This window comes from Cupressus sempervirens, chromosome 7 (genome assembly GCF_028749045.1).
Source record: "Cupressus sempervirens isolate cs-2001-9-10 chromosome 7, ASM2874904v1, whole genome shotgun sequence".
Taxonomy (NCBI): domain Eukaryota; kingdom Viridiplantae; phylum Streptophyta; class Pinopsida; order Cupressales; family Cupressaceae; genus Cupressus; species Cupressus sempervirens.
In genome coordinates this window covers 720,097,924-720,119,578 of record NC_143124.1, presented here as the reverse complement: position 1 = coordinate 720,119,578, position 21,655 = coordinate 720,097,924, and the positions used below count along the sequence as shown (strand labels likewise).

At 34.2% G+C, this 21,655-nt stretch overlaps 1 protein-coding gene across 1 annotated transcript; it reads left to right on the top strand.

Annotated features, from left to right (window-relative positions):
* Positions 1 to 7,304: 7,304 nt before the first annotated feature.
* Positions 7,305 to 19,561, top strand: LOC149549250 (G-type lectin S-receptor-like serine/threonine-protein kinase At5g24080). Its single transcript, XM_089794292.1, has 4 exons — positions 7,305 to 7,523; positions 17,499 to 17,550; positions 17,684 to 18,999; positions 19,094 to 19,561. Exons 1-4 carry the CDS (start codon positions 7,305 to 7,307, stop codon positions 19,559 to 19,561), a joined length of 2,055 nt encoding a protein of 684 aa, XP_089650418.1.
* Positions 19,562 to 21,655: the final 2,094 nt, after the last annotated feature.

Below are 21,655 nucleotides of genomic sequence, written 5' to 3'. Positions count from 1 at the left end.
TATAATGGTAAAAAAAAATTAGGATTTTTTAAAAAAGGATGATAACCCTTCACAAGCATTGTTGACTATGATCAACTTAAATGAAGTTATCCTTGTATTCAAAATGATCACTTATATATGAGTGTAAGAGGTGCAACACTATATATGTCTCAAAATGCACATCAGATGGAGAGAGTTTGTTTGGGCTAGTGGGTAGAAGCAAAAAAGTTGGGTCTCCAAACTACAGAAGTCCACAGATTGAGATCATCCTCTTTTAGAAATGGGCACCCATTTTTCAAAAAATGGGCATCTGCATTAGGCTCAGATGATAGATCCAAATTTCAAAAAATGAGCACCTATTTTATTTTCAAAAAATAGGAGGCCATTTAAATAATAATAATAATAATGAATTTTAGAAAATGGGTACCCATTTTTCAAAAATCTATTTCCTATTTTTTTATTTTTAAAAATCAAGTGCCCATTTTTTAAAAATTCAATTTTTTTTTTTTTTTTTTTTGGGATTTAAAATGTGTTTTAAACATTGATTTTACTTTTCCAAAAGGGGTGCACTTTTCTTACAATATGGGGTAGGATTTTTTTCTTTGGCCTTAGATTTTGCTTTGGGATAGCCTCGGTGAGACCAAGCCTATGCCTTGACCTCTCAAGATTTGTCTAAGACATTAAAAATTGAAAAATTTAGGCCTTGCCATAATCTTTAGAGGGTCTTCCCAATTAATTTTTTTTTACGAAACAAAAACCCATTAGAGTTCTCACTCTTCTTATTTTAAAAATATAAATTTTATAGTGTTATGATTTTATTTACTATTTTTGCATTATTTTTTTAATCAAAGGAGGTACCTAAATGTAAAATAATGAGGTTTACTAAAACTTTAATGTTTTATATTTTATGGTTTTTCTTAAATTAATTTATATGATATAAATCTACATATAACTCTTATGAAGTTTTTAAAAAAATTGAAAAAAGCGAAATTTTGATCAAATCATGGTGTCTGTATTCGAGAGGTTTTAAAATTTACCTTTATAGCCAATTAAAAATTAATAATAAAAATAAATATTCAATAAAAACTAAGGAAAACTATTTTCACCAATCTTTGTTGTGTTAGGTAACTTCCTTTAAAAGTATTTACCAAAAATCATTTATTTGTGTTAAATTATGGTGTTCGTATAGGAGTGTGGTATGGTCCTGAAACATGCATTTTGAAAAAGTAGATTTTAAAGATCCATAACAAAAGCAAAATCTATCATATGGGTACACAAATAAATTATATATTCAAAAAGTAGATTTAGAGCAATACAATTTCCATTTTTGAAGTTTTTTTTATATTCAATCTCAAAATGCTTCAAATCTTGACATCAACTGACAAGAAATTTCAAAAATGGGAAAAAACATTTCCACTTTTTTGCCCAAAAGCGAGACCCAACTTCTTGCACTTATGCTAGTATGTAGGCATTCTATGTCCACTTCTTCAAAGATGTATTGGTTGAGATTGTTTCTTCATTCAAGACTCTAATGAATAGTGGCTTAATGATTAAGATATTTAGTCCCATTCTTTTTACTACCAGGTAGTAACATTTAAAAAAAATAGAATAAGGGAAAGAAAAAATTAAAATCTTCACCTAAAAATATGAAGCTTGTGTTTTCTTTCACAAGTAGTGCTTACTTGGGGATAGATTCTTGCAACATCCTATAAATCTAAGTAGTGCTTAGTTGGGGGTAGATTCTTGCAACATGTTGTAAAATCACATGATCCATGATTGAAGTAGTGAGATAATTATGAATGGTGTTTGTAAAGATAATATGGAACATCATAATTAAGATCACTTTACAAATGGAGTAATTTTTTTCCCCAAAATTGTTAGCTTATCGAAACATTCTCAAATGAAAATTTGTAACTTCTTTAGTGCAATTCCTACCATCTTTCATCAAATTGAAAGATTATTATGGTTAAGGACCATATATAAAATAAAGTTTTGAAGAAGGAACAATGGAGTGCAGATTTTATAAATTGGCCTAGAAAGTTCTTCATAGAAAACTAATATAATAAATTATTTGGTACAAGATTGTTCTTAAACATATGAAAGAAACTTTATATGTTTATGTATATCTATATTTATATCTATATATACATCTACTTGTCTCTCTACAATATCGAATATTATAATAAACATATTAGTTCTTCTGATTCTTCTATCATATGTCTTTTAACTATAACAAATCTATACATTATCTAATGAATGATCATTACATTACAAACTATGACAAAGAGTTAGACACACTATTCAAAATATAAATGAAATTCTACACAGGTGTAAATCTTTTTATTTTGTGGAGGTCTTTCAAATCACAAAATAAAACCAGTAATGTAAAAAAGAAGAACTATATATGAAAAATAAATAAAATGCATAACATCTAGCAAACTAACAATTGGAACCAGAACAAAACACAAAGAAAGAAAATACACTAACAAAAAAGAATAGAGAACCCAAACCTTAGCCAACTCCTTAAGAGATTTAGCAACCTAAATCTCCTTCACATCAGGAGTATCTTCAAGATTCTTCTAAGCCATGGTTGTAATCTTTATATTGAGTTTTCTCCTTGTTCTTCTCCTAAAGCTATCAACATGATCATGTTATTTATTTTCTTTGTTTTTTAGGTCAATTTTAAGTTCAATACCCTCCAAATCCATCTTCCCTTTACCATTCATAAACTTCAGAATGAAAGAATGAACCATGCCTTTAAAATCCTTCAGCTGGTCTAGGATATTATCATAGTTACCTCTCATCCTTTAACCTATCTCCACTTTATTCTATAGTTTCCATCTTCTTTCTAATTTAAATAATATCATTATAAGCATATCTATCAAAATTCGAAGTAAATTTAGTTTTATCCTTAGCTTTGGTGAGAATATGTCATATGGTTTACTCTTCTTGCAAAATTTCATCATGATGTAGAAAAATGAAATAAAACCCACATTAAATATTCATACTTGAAGTCCTCTTGGAATCAAGGGATTGAAAAATGACATACAATTTAAGCTAGAATATTTATAGATAAATTTCTTCAACTAAAGAAATATAAAGAAACATATACCAGATTTTGTGGCATCCATAATGTATTAGCAAATGTTTTATAGAATACCTTTTAGGTATCTTGTCTTCATGTAACATCTGTAAATTATTCATTTCATTATTACTTAATAGTCCTAATATTTCTCGTTATTTGGAGAGAAGAAGACCATATTTATCTCATTATCAAATAATCTATCCCTCTTCAAACATAGTAAGAGAAAAAAAAAACCAAAATACAACATTTAAAATGGTAAAAAAAACTAGGATTTAAAAAAAAAGGATGATAATCCTTCACAAGCACTATTAACTACAATCAACTTAAATAAGGTTATCCCTATATTCAAAATGATCACTTATAAATGAGTGTAAGAGGTGCAACACTATATATGTCTCAGAATGCACATTAGATGGAGAGAGTTTGGTTGGGCTAGTGGGTAGAAGCAAAAAGTTGGGTCTCAAAATTGCAAAAGTCTCCAGATTGAGAGCATCCTCTTTTAGAAATAGGCACCCATTTTTTTTTAAAAAAGGGCAACCATATTTGGATTGGATGATAGATCCAAATTTTAAAAAGTGGGCACAAATTTTTCAAAAAATAGGTGGCCAGTTTTGAAAAAATAAAAAAATTGAATTTTAGAAAAATAGGTAGCCATTTTTCAAAAAGCGGTTGCCCATTTTATATTTTTAAAAATTAGGTGCTTGTTTTTTAAAAAAAAAATTTTAAATTTTTTTGGGGATTGAAAATGCATTTTAAACATCGATTTTACTTTTTCAAAATGGGTGCACTTTTCTTACAACATGGGGTGGAATTTTTTTCTCTAGCCTTAGATTTTGGTTCAGGATAGACTTGGTGAGACCAAGCCTATGGCTTGACCTCTCAAGGTTTGGCTAAGGCATTGAACTAACAAATTTAGGCCTTGCCATAATCTTTAGAAGGTTTTCCCAATTAAATTTTTTTACGAGGCAAAAACCCATTAGAGTTCTCACTCTCTTGATTTTAGAAATATAAATTTAATAGTATTATGATTTTATTTACTATTTTTGCATTATTTTTTAATCAATGGAGGTAACTTAATGTAAAATAACGAGGTGTACTAAAATTTTAATAACTTTCATATTTTATGGTTTTTTTAAAAATTAATTTATATGTCATAAATCTACATAAAATTCTTATGAAGTTAAAAGAAAATTGAGAAAAGTGAAATTTTGATCAAATTATGGTGTCTGTACATGAGAGGCTTTAAAATTTACCTTTCTAGCCAATTAAAAATTAATTAAAAAAAAATATTCAATAAAAATTAAAGAAAACTGTTTTCATTAATCTTTGTTGTCCTAGGTAACTTCCTTTAAAAGTATTTACAAAAAATCATTTATTTGTGTCAAATTATGGGGTTCGTACATGAGTGTGGTATGGTCCTGAAACATGCATTTTGGAAAAGTAGATTTTAAAGATCCAGACCAAAAACAAGATCTATTATATGGATACAAAAATAAATTACATAATCAAAAAGTAGATTCAAAGCACTGCAATTTTTATTTTTGAATTTTTTTTATATTCGATCTCAAAATGCCTTAAATCTAAACATCAATTGACAAGAAATTTTGAAAATAGGAAAAACACTTCCACATTTTGCCCAATAGTGAGAGCCAACTTCTTGCACTTACCCTAGTATGTAGGCATGCTATGTCCACTTATTTGACAATGTATTGGTTGAGATTGCCGCTTCACTCAAGCCTCTAATGAATAGTGGCTCAATGATAAAGATATAGTCCCATTCTTTTTACTACCAGGTGCTAACATAAAAAAAAACTAGAATATGGGAAAGAAAAAATTAAAATCTCCACCTAAAAATACGAAGCTTGTGTTTTCTTAAACAAGTAGTGCTTACTTGGGGATAGATTCTTGCAACATCCCATAAATCTAAGTAGTGCTTACTTGGCGATAGATTCTTGCAACATGTTGAAAACTCACATCATCCATGATTCAAGTAGTGAGATAATTATGAATGGTGTTTGTAAAGATAATATGGAACATCATAATTAAGATCACTTTACAAATGGAGTCATTTTTTCCCCAAGATTGTTAGATTATCGAAACAATCTCAAATGAAAATTTGTAACTACTTTAGTGCAATTCCTACCAGCTTTCATCGAAATCACAGATTATTATGGTTAAGGATCACCAAATATACAACAAAGTTTTGGAGAAGGAACAATGGAGTGCAGATTTTATAAATTGGCCTAGAAAGTTCTTCAAAGAAAACTAATATAATAAATTGTTGGGTACAAGATTGTTCTTAAACACATGAAAGCAACTTTATATGTGTATGTGTATCTATATTTATATCTATCTATACATCTACATGTGTCTCTACAATATTGAATATTGCAATAAACATAGTAGTTCTTCTTATTCTCCTATCATATGACTTTTAACTATAACAAATTTATACAATATCTAATGAATGATTATTACATTACAAAATATGATCGTTCATTACAAAATATGACAAAGAGTTAGACACACTATCCAAAATAGAAATGAAATTATACACAAATGCAAATCTTTTTATTTGGAGGTCTTTCACAAAAATGTTTAGCTAATTATTGTGGGAGAAAGACCCTGACAACTGAACTTCTTGGGTCATTTGCTAAGAGTGGAGGACTAAGGGGTATGCATTCCTGTTAAACCATGGACCGAAGGAGATACTTGCAAAGGAGCACTAATGAACACAGGCTCTTAGCATTCAATTTATAGCCAATTACATAATAAATACTGGTCATGAGGTTCACTGCAATATTCATGACATACAGTTGGAGATAAGGTTGAGTTGATCAAGAAGATAAGACTAAGTTGGAGGTGGACCTACTTGACCAATTGATTGGTCTACGCAACATAAGTAATTTACTTTTCTAAAAATTCCACTAAATTTGAATTCGCAAGGTGTGGATCCCAACCTCATCTCTTTCCAATGTGAGACCCTTACACTCAACAAGAGGACTCTTTAAAAACCAAAAGCCCATTAATAAGTGCAAATCATTTTGAAAAATGATTCTATTAAAACGTATCAAGTTAAAAGAATTGAAAGAGCGACAGCGATAGCTATTAAACCTCCCAAATTTACATTCAAATCTGCAGAACAGTTAAAAAGAAAAATTGGAAGAGCGGCAGTAATATTCTTTCTATGTTTACAAGGGACGTTTTTGATGTTCCTCCATATTACAAACATACCCCGTCGATCATATTCATTAATGGTGGGAGTGTGGAGATGTCCATAGCTCTTCGATCATCGATACAAGCAAAACAAGCCTCCTCGTTTGTGCCGTACTCTCGTTCGAGTCATCAATTTGGTGAACTGTTCATCGTACAACTTCCAATTTAACAGACTCACTCAGAGGAGCATGCAATTGGCCTAACTTAACTTAGATCATTAATGATGGAAATTGTTTGCATTCTTACCAATCTACTTTTGTATCTACTTGTATTTGGAGAAGCGAGTGGCTCGCTGAATCCTAGAAATGAACTTTGCGTCAATGAAACTCTCAGTGGAATGGGCATCAATGAAACTCTGGAATCTCCTAGTGGCAACTATAAAGTGGCCTTTTGGAATCACAATGGATCGTCTGATCATTACTTGACAATATCGTTGAACATCCATGGTAGCGACACCAACGCCGACACCATAACGTGGGCTGTGCCGAATCCATGCCCCAAACGATCTTTTAAGCTGATCCTCCGTCATCAAAGAGGGTTGGGCATTTAGGGAAGCAACTGGACAAGTGGCACAAAGGGAAAGCAATATGCACACGCGGCCAGAATTACAGATGAAGGCAACTTTGTCGTGCTTGTCACAAACGGAGATCGGCTTTGGGAGTCGTTTGATCGTCCTACAAATACTCTTCTTCCTGGACAAAAGTTTAAACTAAGCCATACCCTCCTTGGATGGATTTCTCCAGCGTATCCGACGACTGTGAAGAATGGGTTTTCTCTTCGAATGGATGAAGCTTTTGGCATTGCTCTGTCTGTAGATCCAAATAGTATGGAAGGGTTGGCTAGTGCTTCGCTTATGCACGGTATTTACTTTTCAATCACAACATCTACATGTGAGGGATGCCTGTATCCTCAACTTGATCGCAATGGAAGGTTCAATCTTGTTCAAGATGGCCCTCACCCTCGGGTGCTTGCATACTAGAACAAACTCTATCATGGGATTACATCTCTCGTCCACAAGGTGTTCATGGAGCCTTTTCGAATTCTTGGCATGTACAGCTGGGATGGGAACAGGTGGCTGCCTTCTTGGGATTCCACATTTACTGTCTGTCTCCAAGAATCTGTGGATCCACCCAAGCGCAGAAAAAAGCACAAACCGATTGAACTTTTTGCATTCCTGTTTGCTCTAGGAGTTATTATATTGGGTGTTCTGTTGTGGAGGATATTCAAGAATCAACGTCGAGAGGTGATGTCATCGCCCATCCCTGAATGCAATGCTCAACAATGCACAAAATGATGAGAAGCTTGCAAAGAGCTTGAGATCAATGGTACAATTTCCGGACAATTATTGAACGCATGGTACTATTTTTCTGTAAACAGGGGAATCAACCATCTTACCCAGTTCCTTCCATTTTCCATATTTATAGATGAGAACTTATTATGCATTCAAATGTTGGGTTGTGGATAGATTGTCTATTCAAATCTAATTTTGGGTCACGCTAAATGTAGGGGAATTTATGTCACAAACTTTAAAATTAATTTTGTAGAATCAACATTATAACAATTGACCTTCAAGAAATTCAAATGCCATACGGCATAAACGATCAAGCATAACTTATGTCAACAGGTTTAAAGGCTATGAAGATAATAACTATGAAAACTTCTACCATGTGATTGAGATTTCAAGTGTCCAATCTTTTACAGCTGATTAAAACATTTAATTATTATAGTCAGCTTTAGTCAAATTATGTTATCTACATAAAAGAATATATAGCAAATCAATTTCTACTGCACTTCAACATGAACTTAAATACACTAAAAGGAACTTACCGAGAAATCCTAGCAGAGTATGTGCATAAAGGCAGACATTGCTCCAAAATTCACGCACTTTAATGATGTAGTGCAATGTAGGAGAATCCCCAAAAGAGATGTCCAAACCTCCAACAAATAACCACACAATGTAAACATTACAACAAAGAAACAATAATGCAAGATCTTACTAGTCACCGGCTTTAGATAACCTTTATAGGAAGCCATTTTCTTCCATTTTCTAAGTGTGTGTGATTTTTCATTTTGTTTTGGTCTTACTACTATTGTGCTTGGAAGTGTTTTAAAACTTAATAATGAACACCAATGCGGATCCCAAACCTTCTAGAAAGAAAAACCTTAAACTGGTATTGAGAAACCAAGTATAAAATGAAGACACTGTTGAACAACCCTAGAAGTAGTGCATATACTACATAAAATAGTGCTTCTAAATATTTCCATAATGCTTCTAATCTTTGTTATAATGCATATTCCTATTAAAGTATGCATATGAATCTTAAAATAACGCATTTGCCTAGCAAAATGATGCATCTGAATGATTAAAAAATGCATATAACATTTATAATAGCACATATGAGCAATGAAACAATGCATTTGATCACTGAAACAATGCATCTGATCACTCCTGTGACACATCTGAGCAAAAACATAAAACAAAGGCCATCTACATGCATAATAATCGCGAACAAATGATCAATTTGGATAACCTTTTCCTTGCTAGTATTTTACGAAGTCTGAGAAATTTTGTATCTAACTAAAAATATCCTTCTAAAACAAGAAGAGCTACAAATATCATTATTAGCCCAACCATTGCTTCATTTTGCACATCAAGTTAGGACCGTTCAGAGACACACATCTATCCCTTACTTGACTTCGCAAAAGTGAAACTCATCCTATCAACATTTGTAAACACCTTGTCCAATCTAGCTTGTTACCATAGACAAATCATGGTCAACAGGAACCCTTTCCTTTTTGAAAAATGCCTAAGAACTAAAGGAATCCGACTCACATTTTCACGTTTCATGACACTGCCTAAAATTGGTACAACTACAAGACCAAAGCGATCACTTATATGAGTGAGTGCTAGAATAACCAATAGAACCATCACACACACAAGACCTCTAAATATCCTCGAGCCTAGTACAACAATAGATTGCCCACAGAACAAAGCTATTCACAAGTCACCCTTGTTCAATCAAAACTCAGAATCCATGGCCACAATGGGTTCATGTCTAATGTCTGGGATGACAAAAGTATTGAAACTAAGATCAAAGATTTCCAACAAAATCCTGAGCTTGTTGACATCATGGACAAGATACTTGAAAAAAAAAGGAACATTATATACTAGTGTTAGCACAACAAGGTGTGAAATTACCATTTGATTTTGATGTGACCAACATGAAACGAGACAAAGAGTCACCCTTAGATGTTATTATGCAAAAGTTACAAGACCTACAAATGGAAATGGAAAGAATGAAGAGAGGAAAAACAAAGCCCATAGAATTCAGCCTCAAGAAGGTGTGCCCTCCCCTTTGGTAAGAAATTTACCTTCATGCCTTTCCCATAAAATGTACAAATACCAAAATATGATATATATTTTGGCACATCAGATTCGCAAAACCACCTCAAACAATTCTAAACCTTGAGCATGGAATTTGTCCATGACATGACATACCTGATGCGACTATTTCCTTGAAGCCTTGGAGGGCAAGTCATGGAGTGGTTCTCTAAGCTACCCTCCAATATCAAAACCTTTGACCAACTAGCTTCCGTGTTCATCTCCCAATATTCTTACAATATTGAAAGGGAAGTTACAATGATTGACCTATGCAACACAAAACAACTCCCTGGTGAGTCATTCAAAACTTTCTTACAACATTGGGGACATACTTTCACTAAGTACCACAGAGACATACTCGATAAAGAGAAGACTGACATCTTCATTAATAGTCTCTCCAAACCAATGAATTACTAGCTCCAACTCCAAGGGACTAAGGATTTCAAAACTACCTTAGAAAATTTTGCTAAGGTAGAAGAGACCTTACTAAATAATGACATCATTAAACTATCAAAAGATGGTAAGGGCTTTTCAAATAACTCCACATAAACTCATAATTCCTCCAATTGGGCTATCAATAAAGAAAAGTTGTGGTGGCACAACAACAATAAGAAAACTATTAATGATGGATGGTTGAGGCCAACCATGTGAAACCTCAAAATCAATCCCATCTAAACCAATCATATCTTGTTCTCAACAACACTAACCCAAATCATAGAAGATTGATGAAACCTATCATAGAAAAATCATAGAAAATTGATGAAACTTATCATAGAAAAATCATTATTTTGTCATTGATGTCAATCGTGCTACTTGCTGGTGAGACAATTGATAATTTGGTCTAAATGCTATCATTTGATTGATTGATATAGAGGATTTGAAAAGAAAGGATAACAAGAGTAACTAGAGAAAGGTTTGAGTTATATAGTGTATAAAAGAAGCACTAAGACCAAGTAAGACTTTGATACTAGAGCAAAGACAAGAAAAAGACTAAGCAGAGAAATGTTTCTGCCAAGCTTGACCAAGAAAATAAGTGGAAGCCAAGCAAGTTAGTGCAGGCCGAGCAGAAAGTTAGTTGCGATTGAGAAAATTCAGTATGTGCCGGGAAAAGAGAAATTTAGGTGTTGAGCAAAGGAAGTTTAGTGTGTGCCAAGCACTAGTAATACTTAATGTGTGCCAAGAAACCTAGGGTTGACTGAGCATTAGAAGACAATTATTGCCGAGCAAACAACATGTTATTTCCGAGTGCTAGTAAAATGAGTTTGATCAAATATTTGACGAATCTAAGTTGACAAAGTTGATTTCTTGAATTATGTGAAGTGTGTTGAAGATAAGTATGATGAGTTGGTAGCACAATATTTAAGATAAACCATTTTGAGAAAAAATTGAAGAGGATTATGAGGGAAGTATCTAGAGGGAACAAAATGGAAAAGAGGGTAGATTTGATGAATCTGACCTAGCCCTAAAATAGACAATTGTGGTTAAGTGGAAAATGATCAAAAGTCTCTATATAAGGAGATAATAGGCCATAGGAAAAGTGTTATAGTGCAAACTAGAGATAGACAAGGAGTCTTAAGGTGTTTCTTCATTTGGTGGCTGAAGGAATGAACCTATAGTTGGCATACTAAGTAAGAAGGCTTAAGCTGGTGAAGGCTTGAAGGGTGAACAAGCTATCAGAGATGAAGAGGAATGAATGCCAAGTAGAATGTAAAATTGAATAAGAGATTTGTAATCTGCAAGTGAATTTTCTTGTTATATCAAGTCCTACTATTACTTTCTAACAACTGTATCAATGTGGATAAATCCTTTGTATTAAGGTTGACCTAACAGTCATGTGTAAATCCTTTAATAGGGTGACATTCTAATGGAATGTTCTAAAGTCCTCTAACAAGGCTCATTCCTAATAGGTAGAATGAGGATAGGTAGAGATAAAGACTAGAGGGAGAAATAAATAGAGTAGAGATTATATTAATGGACTATATATTACATTTAAAATGTTATTCTATGTACAACTTGTTAATGGGTTGTTGAGATTTAAGTCTCATCAAAACTCCAAGCACATTGAATGAGAGTCACCAGATGTGGGATGGTTGAAAAATAACTTTGACAAAGCTTTGAAAGGGAATCCAGGACCTTCTTGAATTGGGGTTGTTGCAAGGGTAGTGGATGGTTGATTATGGCCTTTTGTACCAAGAGAATCAATGATGGCACCAATAATAAGGCTGATGATGGGCTGCAGTAAATGTCATGATGATGGGCATCAAGATGGGCGCATGTAGAGTTCATGTATTGAGGGAGATTGACAAATCATTATAAACAAAATCATAATAGGTCAAAAGGACGCTTGGCATTTAGACAAACACATCAAACAAATTCAAATCCTTTTACAAGAATATGATGAATATTTAAGGTATCTCATGTGCTCATGGAGGCTAATTTTCTCGTGGACAAACTTTCTAATGTTGGGATGATAGGGGCACTCAAATAAAAATTTGAATTGTGGGAGGATTTTTGAAGTTTAGCAATAGGTGATTTAAATGAAATCACACTCTCTGAAGTTGAAACATATGGGGCGAATTCCCATGTGAATAATGAGTCCTTCTTGAAGCATGACCCATGATTTCAAAGTGACCATGAACACACTTCGCATAATGACACCATGTTATTATTTGGTGAGTTCGGGTTTGTGAAGATTGATGATTAAGGGGTGTGTGACTTTAGGTCCTTCAATTCATGTTGGCTAATGTCACATCCTTGAAATCACCATGGAGGCTTCTAGAGCAAGCACAAGGTTAAATTGGGGTTTGACATTGTTTAACACATTGAAGCTCTTCATTAAGATTGTTGTAGCTATGATGGAGCCAATTTTTTTTGTTAGGGGTACTTGTCAATTGGCTCCTTTTGGAGGTGGTATCATGGTTAGGAGGTTGAGGATTATTTTCTCTATTGATTGTGATGAATTTTGCGAGGCCATACAAATTAGACGTGGCTATCCACCCTACAAACTATATAGTTGACCAATTTTCAAAAAATCAAAAACATCATAGATTTTTCTAAAAATTTCACCATTTGATATTCATGATCTACATAGTTTGTGGTTGAAAACAACAAAAAAATTGGGAAAATATTACTTTGTTTTTGTGAATCTGGAAAAAAAAGGTTTGACTTTGTTTTGTCTTTACTACATTTTGTCTAGAGATTAGCGTATCCCATACAAATTCACTTTGGAGAAGTTTACATGGAAATTGATCTCGGGGCATGCTCCAATTCCAACATATTATCTCTATCCTTGGCCTTGTGTAATGGTCACCCTAGAAATGCCCAAGAACTAAACCAATTGCTAAAAGAAATTTTAATGTCTTTCCATAGATTTCAATTCACAAAACATGAGCAAGAAGGAATTTATGTAAATTGAAGATTGAACCACTACTGAAATAATATTAGTTCTCACAATGATAAAATCAAGTACATAGAAATGTATTCCAAAGGCCAAACCCCAAGGGAATGACGTCTAGAGTGTTACAAGAAAGGATGAACATCCTCTAATGCCAACAAAGATATGTGACTCACACATCCAAGTTCTTATCACATGCAATTCACAATCATCCGATGCTAGACAATGAGACTCTCACCCCTATTTATCCTTATCCTTCAAGGTTCTAGAAGGAACTAAAACATTAATTAATTACAAGTACTAGAAGCTTCCCCCTTCTAATAATTAATGCACTCTCTAGAAACTCCTCCCTTGCAATACAATAATTAATTGTGCTTCTAAAAAATTAAATTACTAGAGGCTTCCCCCTTCCCAATAATTAATACACACTCTAGAAGATTCTCCCTTGTAATACAATAATTAATTAAATATAAAGCTACCTTTTAATTTTTAATTTACTTAATGACCTTATAAGAAATTAATTTAACTACTAAAGTGGGGATATTACAGTCCACCCTCCTTGAAATTGCTTGTCCTCAAGAAATCTAGCAACACATTGAACTCCAACCTCCACTTGAATCCCAATTGAAGTAGTATGTGTCATCCCTACAAACCAGCATCATCAGGACCAACCATATGTCCTGCAACCTAGCAGCCAAAACTTGTGCTGATGATGTAGAAGTCAAAATGTCACCAGAAGGTAACTCCGTAGAAGTCAAAATGTCACCAGAAGGTAACTCCGTAGAAGATCTACAAAAACTCTTCTTCCCTATATCCACCCACATTATATATATTGGATTGGAATCTTTATCATCACCAACATGCATTGAAAAAGATGTAGCTACAGGTGAACCATATGCACTCATGCTAATTGGATCAACAATAGGTGTAGTCACATCAAAATATTTGGACATAGTAACAACACTAATTGCTGCAATAAAAAATTGAACTGGGTTTGTGGTTGATGAAAACTCATCAACATGTGTGTCATCATGCATACTACTAAACTCCTCATTGGATGGTTCAACTGACACAGAAGTGGTTGCTGATATGATAGTTCCCTCGTATTCTCCCAATCCCACTATTGTTGCATCACCATCTCCTGACAAAGCTTCATATGAGGTCTCCTAATTTTGCAGACATGTCTCTATACTTGTCTTGACCCCACCTAAGGAATCAACTACCTCCTACATTGGAGCAACATACAAATCATCAATATTGATGCCCATCTGTCTAGCCATAAGCTACAACATCATATCCATTTGCTTGTTTTGCTCCTCTAATGTATCCAGTAACTGTCTAAGCATTTTGGCAAACACTTTTCCCTCTATCCAACTATTCCAAATTCCCTATAAGACCTCCATAGGATGGCAGGACTTATAAGTCTGATACCACTATAATGGGCACCCTAGAAATGTCCAAGAACTAAACCAATTGTTGAAAGTGATTTTAATGTCTTTGCATAGATTTCAATCCACAAAACATGAGCAAGAAGGAATTTATGCAAATTGAAGATTGAACCATTGCTGAAATAATATTAGTTCTCACAATGATAAAGTCAAGTACATAGCAATGTATTCCAAAGGCCAAAACCCAAGGGAATGAGATCTAGAATGTTACAAGAGAGGATGAATGTCCTCTAATGCCAAAAAAGATATGTGACTCACACATCCAAGCTCTTATCAAATGCAATTCATAATCATCTGATGCTAAACAATGAGAATCTCACCCATGTTTATCCTTTTCCTTCACCCTTCTAGAAGGAACCTAAACATTAATTAACTGCAAGTACTAGAAGCTTCCCCCTTCCAATAATTAATGCACTCTCTAGAAACTCCTCCCTTGCAATACAATAATTAATTGTGCTTCTAGAAAATTAAATTACTAGAGGCTTCCCCCTTCCTAGTAATTAATACACACTCTAGAAGCTTCTCCCTTGTAATACAATAATTAATTTAATTAATTAAATATAAAGTCACCTTTTAATTTTTAATTTATTTAATGACCTTATAAGAAATTAATTTAACTACTAAAGTGGGGACATTATACCTTGGGACTCATGGTCGAGGAATCCAATTTGGAGGTGAGATTTGTGTTTACCAACTGTGTTAAATCACTGTGGCTGGGGGATTTTGAGGATATTATTCACAAGGTTGAAATTGGTATGGGTTGCATATGGGGAATCATCAATTGCATATGGTTGCCAAGTGTCAACATGAAATACAACCTGTAATTACATGGTCCTCGAAAAATCCTCCAATGGCACATTTGTCTATGGCTAGGGTTGGTTGGTGGAAAAATATCCAATTTCTACATTCTGAACATCTACTTTTGGGTTTGGGCTTCATAGCTAGTGAGGGAAGGAGGGTCAAGACTACAAAGATCAAATCATCTACTCCCTACGATGTGCATGGAAGGGGCGATGGCTAATCTCCAGACAAAATGCACCAAAGACAAAAAAATATCAAACATGATTCTTTTTTAGATTCACAAAAACAAATTGAAATTCTCTCAAAAAAATTTGTCGTTTTCGATCACAAAATATACAGATCAAATGTTGAAATTTTGAAAAAAATTCATTGTGTTTTCATTTTTTTTAAATTTAGTCAATGGTGCAATTTGTAGAGAGGATGGTCACATCCCATGGAAGGTTAGTCCTATGTAGGAAAATTCAAACGAGGAAGTGGGTTGGTGGTGCTTTAGGTTTAAATGCTACTGTGGCAAATGAGAATGCTTCAAATTTGTTCGCTGTGGGTATTTTTCTCGTTGAGAGAACAAATGTGGAGATTGTGAGCCCAAGACAATGTGGAAAAAGAACAAATACTAAACACATGCATCAATTCTCAATTTCATTATTGATGATGCTACACATTGGTTTAAGTAATGTATCTACTACTTATTTTTGTAATGTTTTGGGGTTATGGTTTCAATGGCTTTGTTTGATCTCACTGTTTTGTCTACTAGCGAGATTATAGACTATGTAATAGTTATAGCCTAGATGTCCTGATAGGGTTCAAGTTTTGGTATTGTCATCTTTTTGACAAACTACATGTACTGTTATTTCTAATATTAATATAAATATAAATTTTATTACTGATTAAAAAAAATGTTATTCTTTATACAAGTTTTTATTAGATCTAGATTTCTAAATAATTTAATAATTTTCTTTTTTCAAAATATAAACTTATTACAACATTTACAATGACAAAGAAGTCACTATTTAGTTTTTAAAAATAAAGTAAGAATGTAATATTTTTAAAAATTAAACAATTAAATAAAAAGTAAACATATATATAAAATAAAATTAATATTTTTTGAATTCAAGTCATAAATTATTTTATTTTATTTATTTTTTAGTTATTCTATTTTTTCAATTTATTATCTATTATATATGTAATAATACATATATTATAAGGTATCAGCCTACAATGTAATGATAAATTGTGATCTACTCGTTGGGGAGGTCTTGGGTTTGAATGTACTCAAAATTAATAATAATTAATCTTAAAAATAATAAATAAGTAATATAGACCTTTTGTGATTAAAATTATTTTTTAAATTATTATTTTGATGTTAATATTACTAAATTATCCTCCTTGCGCCTTCTTCACCCCTAGAACCCCATGCCTAAATACATAAGCCCCCCTCTTCTTTGCCCCCTCCTACCTTCTCTATGTTTTCATACCATTCCTTCCCATCGTCCACAATATTGTCCCCTTCTACCATGTGGGCAGTTAGAGTCTCATTTGATTTGTCCACAAGGGTCCTTGCTTTGATCATTAGGATTATGACTCTGGTTATCTTGGAAGCCTTTTACAATCAAATGTTATGGTGAGGTGGTAGGATTTTTGCTTTGCCAAAGTGGACAACTTCCCCAATGGCATCCACACTGCATGTAGTGGGGTGTACGTTAATGCAATGAACAATGTAAAATTGGATGGGTCAAATGATTCCAATGGTCATCCACAAATATTGACAACTAGCAACCATCCATCATTCAAAAGTACTTGTTCATCTCTAATATGGAAACACCATCAAAGGGGCCTTCATTTAGTGGTGTAGTTGAAAGGCTCACAAAGAACCCACTAGGAATCAAGTCTTGTTGATTGCAAGGCCCATGACACGCAAAAGGAATGCGACATTATGACCTAAGCATAGAATTTCCTTCGGCATAAAAATATATTCTTACTTTATTATTTGTGTCCTTTCTAGTCCTTCGAGATTAAACTCTGCGTTGTAAACCAAGTCAGCATAAAAAGATATCCTTACTTTATTATTTTTGTTTCTGCGTTGTAAACCAAGCCGGCTATGCATAGAGTCGTCCGTAGCTCAAGGATTATCCACTACATTCAAAACCTTGACAGTCGATTAGATCAATTTTCAAAACGTTGTTTCTGCGATAGAAGCGAGGCAAACCAACTCATTTCTATCGAATTATTCCTTGTAATCGCCGAGGTGAATTATTTATCGTGTACAGTATTCTTCAATTTAGAGAGAGGCATGCAAGACTGAATTTGATTTAGTGAATCATTCGTCATAATCATGCAAATTGTTTGCATTGTTATATCATGTCTACTTGCACTTGCAGAGGGGAGTGGCTCGCTGAATCAAAGGAGTGAACTGTATGTCAATGGAACAATCATGGGCGTCAATGAAACTCTGGTTTCTGATAATGGCAAGTACAAAGTGGCCTTTTGGAATAGGGATGGATCGTCTGATCATTACTTGACAATATCATTGAACGTCAATGTTAATGACACTAACTCTATAACGTGCGCAGTGCCGAATCCATGCCCAAAACGAACTTGTAAGCTGATCCTCGGTCGTCAAAGAGGGTTGGGCATTCAGGGAAGTAACTGGACAAGCGGCACAAAGGGAAAGCAATGTGCACACGTGGCCAGAATCACAGATGAAGGCAACTTTGTCGTGCTTTGCACAGATGGAGATCGCCTTTGGGAGTCGTTTGATCATCCTACAAATAGACTTCTTCCTGGACAAAAGTTTAAACTAAGCCATACCCTCTTTGGATGGGCTTCTCCAGACTCCCCGACGACTGTGAAGCACGGGCATTCTCTTCGAATGGATGAAGCTTTTGGCATTGCTCTGTTTGCAGATCCAAATATTGAAGCTGTTTGGAAAGCGTTGTTTCCTTGGCTTATGCAGGGTATTTACTTTTCAATCACAACATCTGCGTGTGAGGGATGTTTGTATGCTCAACTTGATTCCAGCGGAAGGTTCAATCTTGTTCAAGATAGCCGGCCTCACCCTCAGGTCCTTGCATACTGGAATAACCTCTATTATGGGAATACATCTCTTCTCCACAAGGTGTTCATGAACGGTATTGGAATTCCTGGCATGTACAGCTGGGATGGGAACAGCTGGCTGCCTTCTTGGGATTCCACCTTTACTTTCTCTCTCCATGAATCCGTACTGGATACACCCAAGCGCAGAAAAAGGCACAAACCGATTGAACTTTTTGCATTCCTGTTTGCTCTAGGAGTTTCTATATTGGGTGTTGTGATGTGGAGGATATTCAAGAATAGACGTCGAGAGGCGATGTCATCGCCTATCCCTGAATGCAATGGTCCTCGAAGAATGAGGTACAATGCTCTCAAAAGAGCGACTAGAAACTTCTCAGACAAGCTCGACGCAGGAGAGTCTGGATCTGTCTACAAAGGAAAGCTGAGAGACAACAAGCTTGTGGCCGTGAAGGTGCTGGAGAGATCAAGGAAGGGCGAGAGGGAGTTTGAAGCAGAGGTGAAGACGATGGGCTGCATACACCATGTAAACCCGGTACGCCTCATCGGCTTCTGCAGCGAGGGAAACCATCGGAGAGTGTTGGTGTATGACTACATGGAGAATGGGTCTCTGGACAAGCACCTCTTCGACATCTGTCCTTCCATGGTCTACACGCTTCAACATCGCTCTTGGTATCGCCAAAGGAATGAATTACTGCCATGACTACCGTCGATCGCGAATTGTGCACTGTGATTTGAAGCCCCAGAATGTTCTTCTTGATGCCCAATTGGTTCCGAAGGTATCAGACTTTGGGCTGGCAAAATTGATGTGGAGGGAACAAAGCAGCACTGTGACTGTTTTAAGAGGAACGAGGGGATATCTGGCACCGGAGTGGATAAGCGATTTGCCCATCACTGTGAAAGCGGATGTGTACAGCAATGGTCAAATGTTGTTGGATCTCGTCAGCGGAAGGAAAAACTTCAATCCCATGGAAATCTCGAGTAAGCAATATTATCCAGACTGGCTGTTCAACGAGATGGTGACTGGAAATTTTGTGGGCATGTCGGATCCAAGGCTAGGCAGCGACGTCGATCTGGAACAAGTAGAAGTGTTGGTGAAGGTGGCATTTCTGTGCATTCAAGGGAACAGTTTGTGGAGGCCTTCCATGGAAGAAGTGGTGGGAATGATAGAAGGGTCCTTGGATGTACCAATGCCCTCACGTCTCTAAGATAAATCTCTTATGAAAGAAGCAAATATGTTAGACTGCATGTCTTAGCGGAATCGATTATACAGAGGGGAAAATCTTAGATCAAAAGTACTTGGTTTGTAAGGTCTTTGTATAATTGCTTCTTACCAATATATTTCTACTTACCACATCAAACTTATCCGTGGCAACCTTTAATCAAAGGAGCATCGACGTTGAGTTCTTTGATGAAGAAAGAGATCACTGTTCAATTTAAATCCCTATCAGCTATGCATCATTTCGGGTTAAGATATTACATTTGTGGATAAGCTTTCGTGTAAGAGTTCTATGGTTTCGCACTCAGGTATGAGTTTTGCCTAAGATTTGTAAGGCTTCATGAATGCCTTTAAACTTAAATATGTTAATATAGTTAAAAAAAAGTTGTCATTAAATTCTATTGATTATAAAAGAACGAGTACAGAAGTAATAGGTATGACAAAATTAAAACTGAGCAGACTCTTTTCTCACATTAATAAATTTGTATATATACATAAGTCTTGACACATAATTCTAACATTATTATAGTACCTAACATTAATATTTGAAAATACATATTGATAAGGATAGATATGAACCAAGAATGTAGGAGAAGGAGACACAAAGGTAATTACATACCTCTTCAAAAAAAAAAAAAAAAAAAGATAGTCAAAGAAATGAGAGTAGAAGAACTATAGAAAAAGGAGGAAATCAAGACAAAACTAGAATGCTCCATCATCAATAAGGTCACAGCACAACCTTCATAACTTGAATGTGCTATTACATTATATTAAATACTATGAAATTAATTAATTAATTAATATCAGTTATAGTTTTTAAAAATCTTGATTCTATTTATAAAATAATATACTTGAGGGCATGTTGTGTTGGTATCACTAATCAGTAATAACTTTATCTTGTGCAATATAGTTTATAGGGGGCTACCTAATTTCTATGCTCTAAAAAATGCATATAGATTAATTTACAAGAGAAAAATTTAATGGTGTTAGAAAACAAAAATACCTCCTTTAAAAACTATTTAATTTTCCTAAAATATTTTTTTCTAGCATAAAAAGCTAAAATAAAAGAGAATTTATCATTAAATAAAATATGAAATTTATCTTTTGTATTGAGTAAAAAACTATATTGGATTTGTAAGGAGCAATATATTTTGCACTTTTTTTTTATGAACATAATTTATATGTGAGGATACATGGATGATAAACTTCACGTGAGTTGAGGATTCAATCTTGTACTTAAAGGGCTTGAGTTTCCACACAGATATATATATATATATATATACACACACACACACACATACATCCATATATTCAAATATATATACATACATATACATATACATATACATATGTATGTATGTATACACACACACACACACACACACACACACACACACACACACACATATATATATACATACATATATATTGTAATGATCCCATCTTTTGGCCTTCACGTTCTCCAAAGTCTAAGTGGAGGATAAGAAGAAATTAAATTAATTTCTTATAAAGTCATTCAATTAAAGATTAAAAGGTGACTTTGTATTTAATTAATTAAATTATTAATTACAAGGGAGTAGCTTCTAGGGTATGTATTAATTATTGGAAGGATGGAAGCCTCTCATGATTTAATTAATTATTGCTAGGGAGGAATTTTTGGGATATGCATTAATTATTGGAAGGAGAAGCTTCTAGCTCTTGCAATTAATTAATGTTTTAGTTCCTTCTAGAAGGATGAAGAAAAGAATAAATAGGGTTGAAAGTCTCATTGCTGATCATTGGATGATTATGACTTGCATTTGATAAGAGCTTGGATGTGTGAATCACACTCCCTTCTTTTGGCAATAGAGGACGTTCATTCTCTATTGTAACATTCTAGACGTCATTCCCTCAAGCTTTGGCCTTTGGAATACATCTTTGTAATTGATTGCAGCATTCTCAACATTAATATAATTTTAGCCTTGGTTTAGCTTTTGGGCATTCCTGGGTGTCCATTGCAGTAGTATCAGAGCTATAAGTCCTGCCATCCTGTGGAGATCTTCAACATTTATGTTTGAGCATGTGACAAGGGCTTTATAATTTT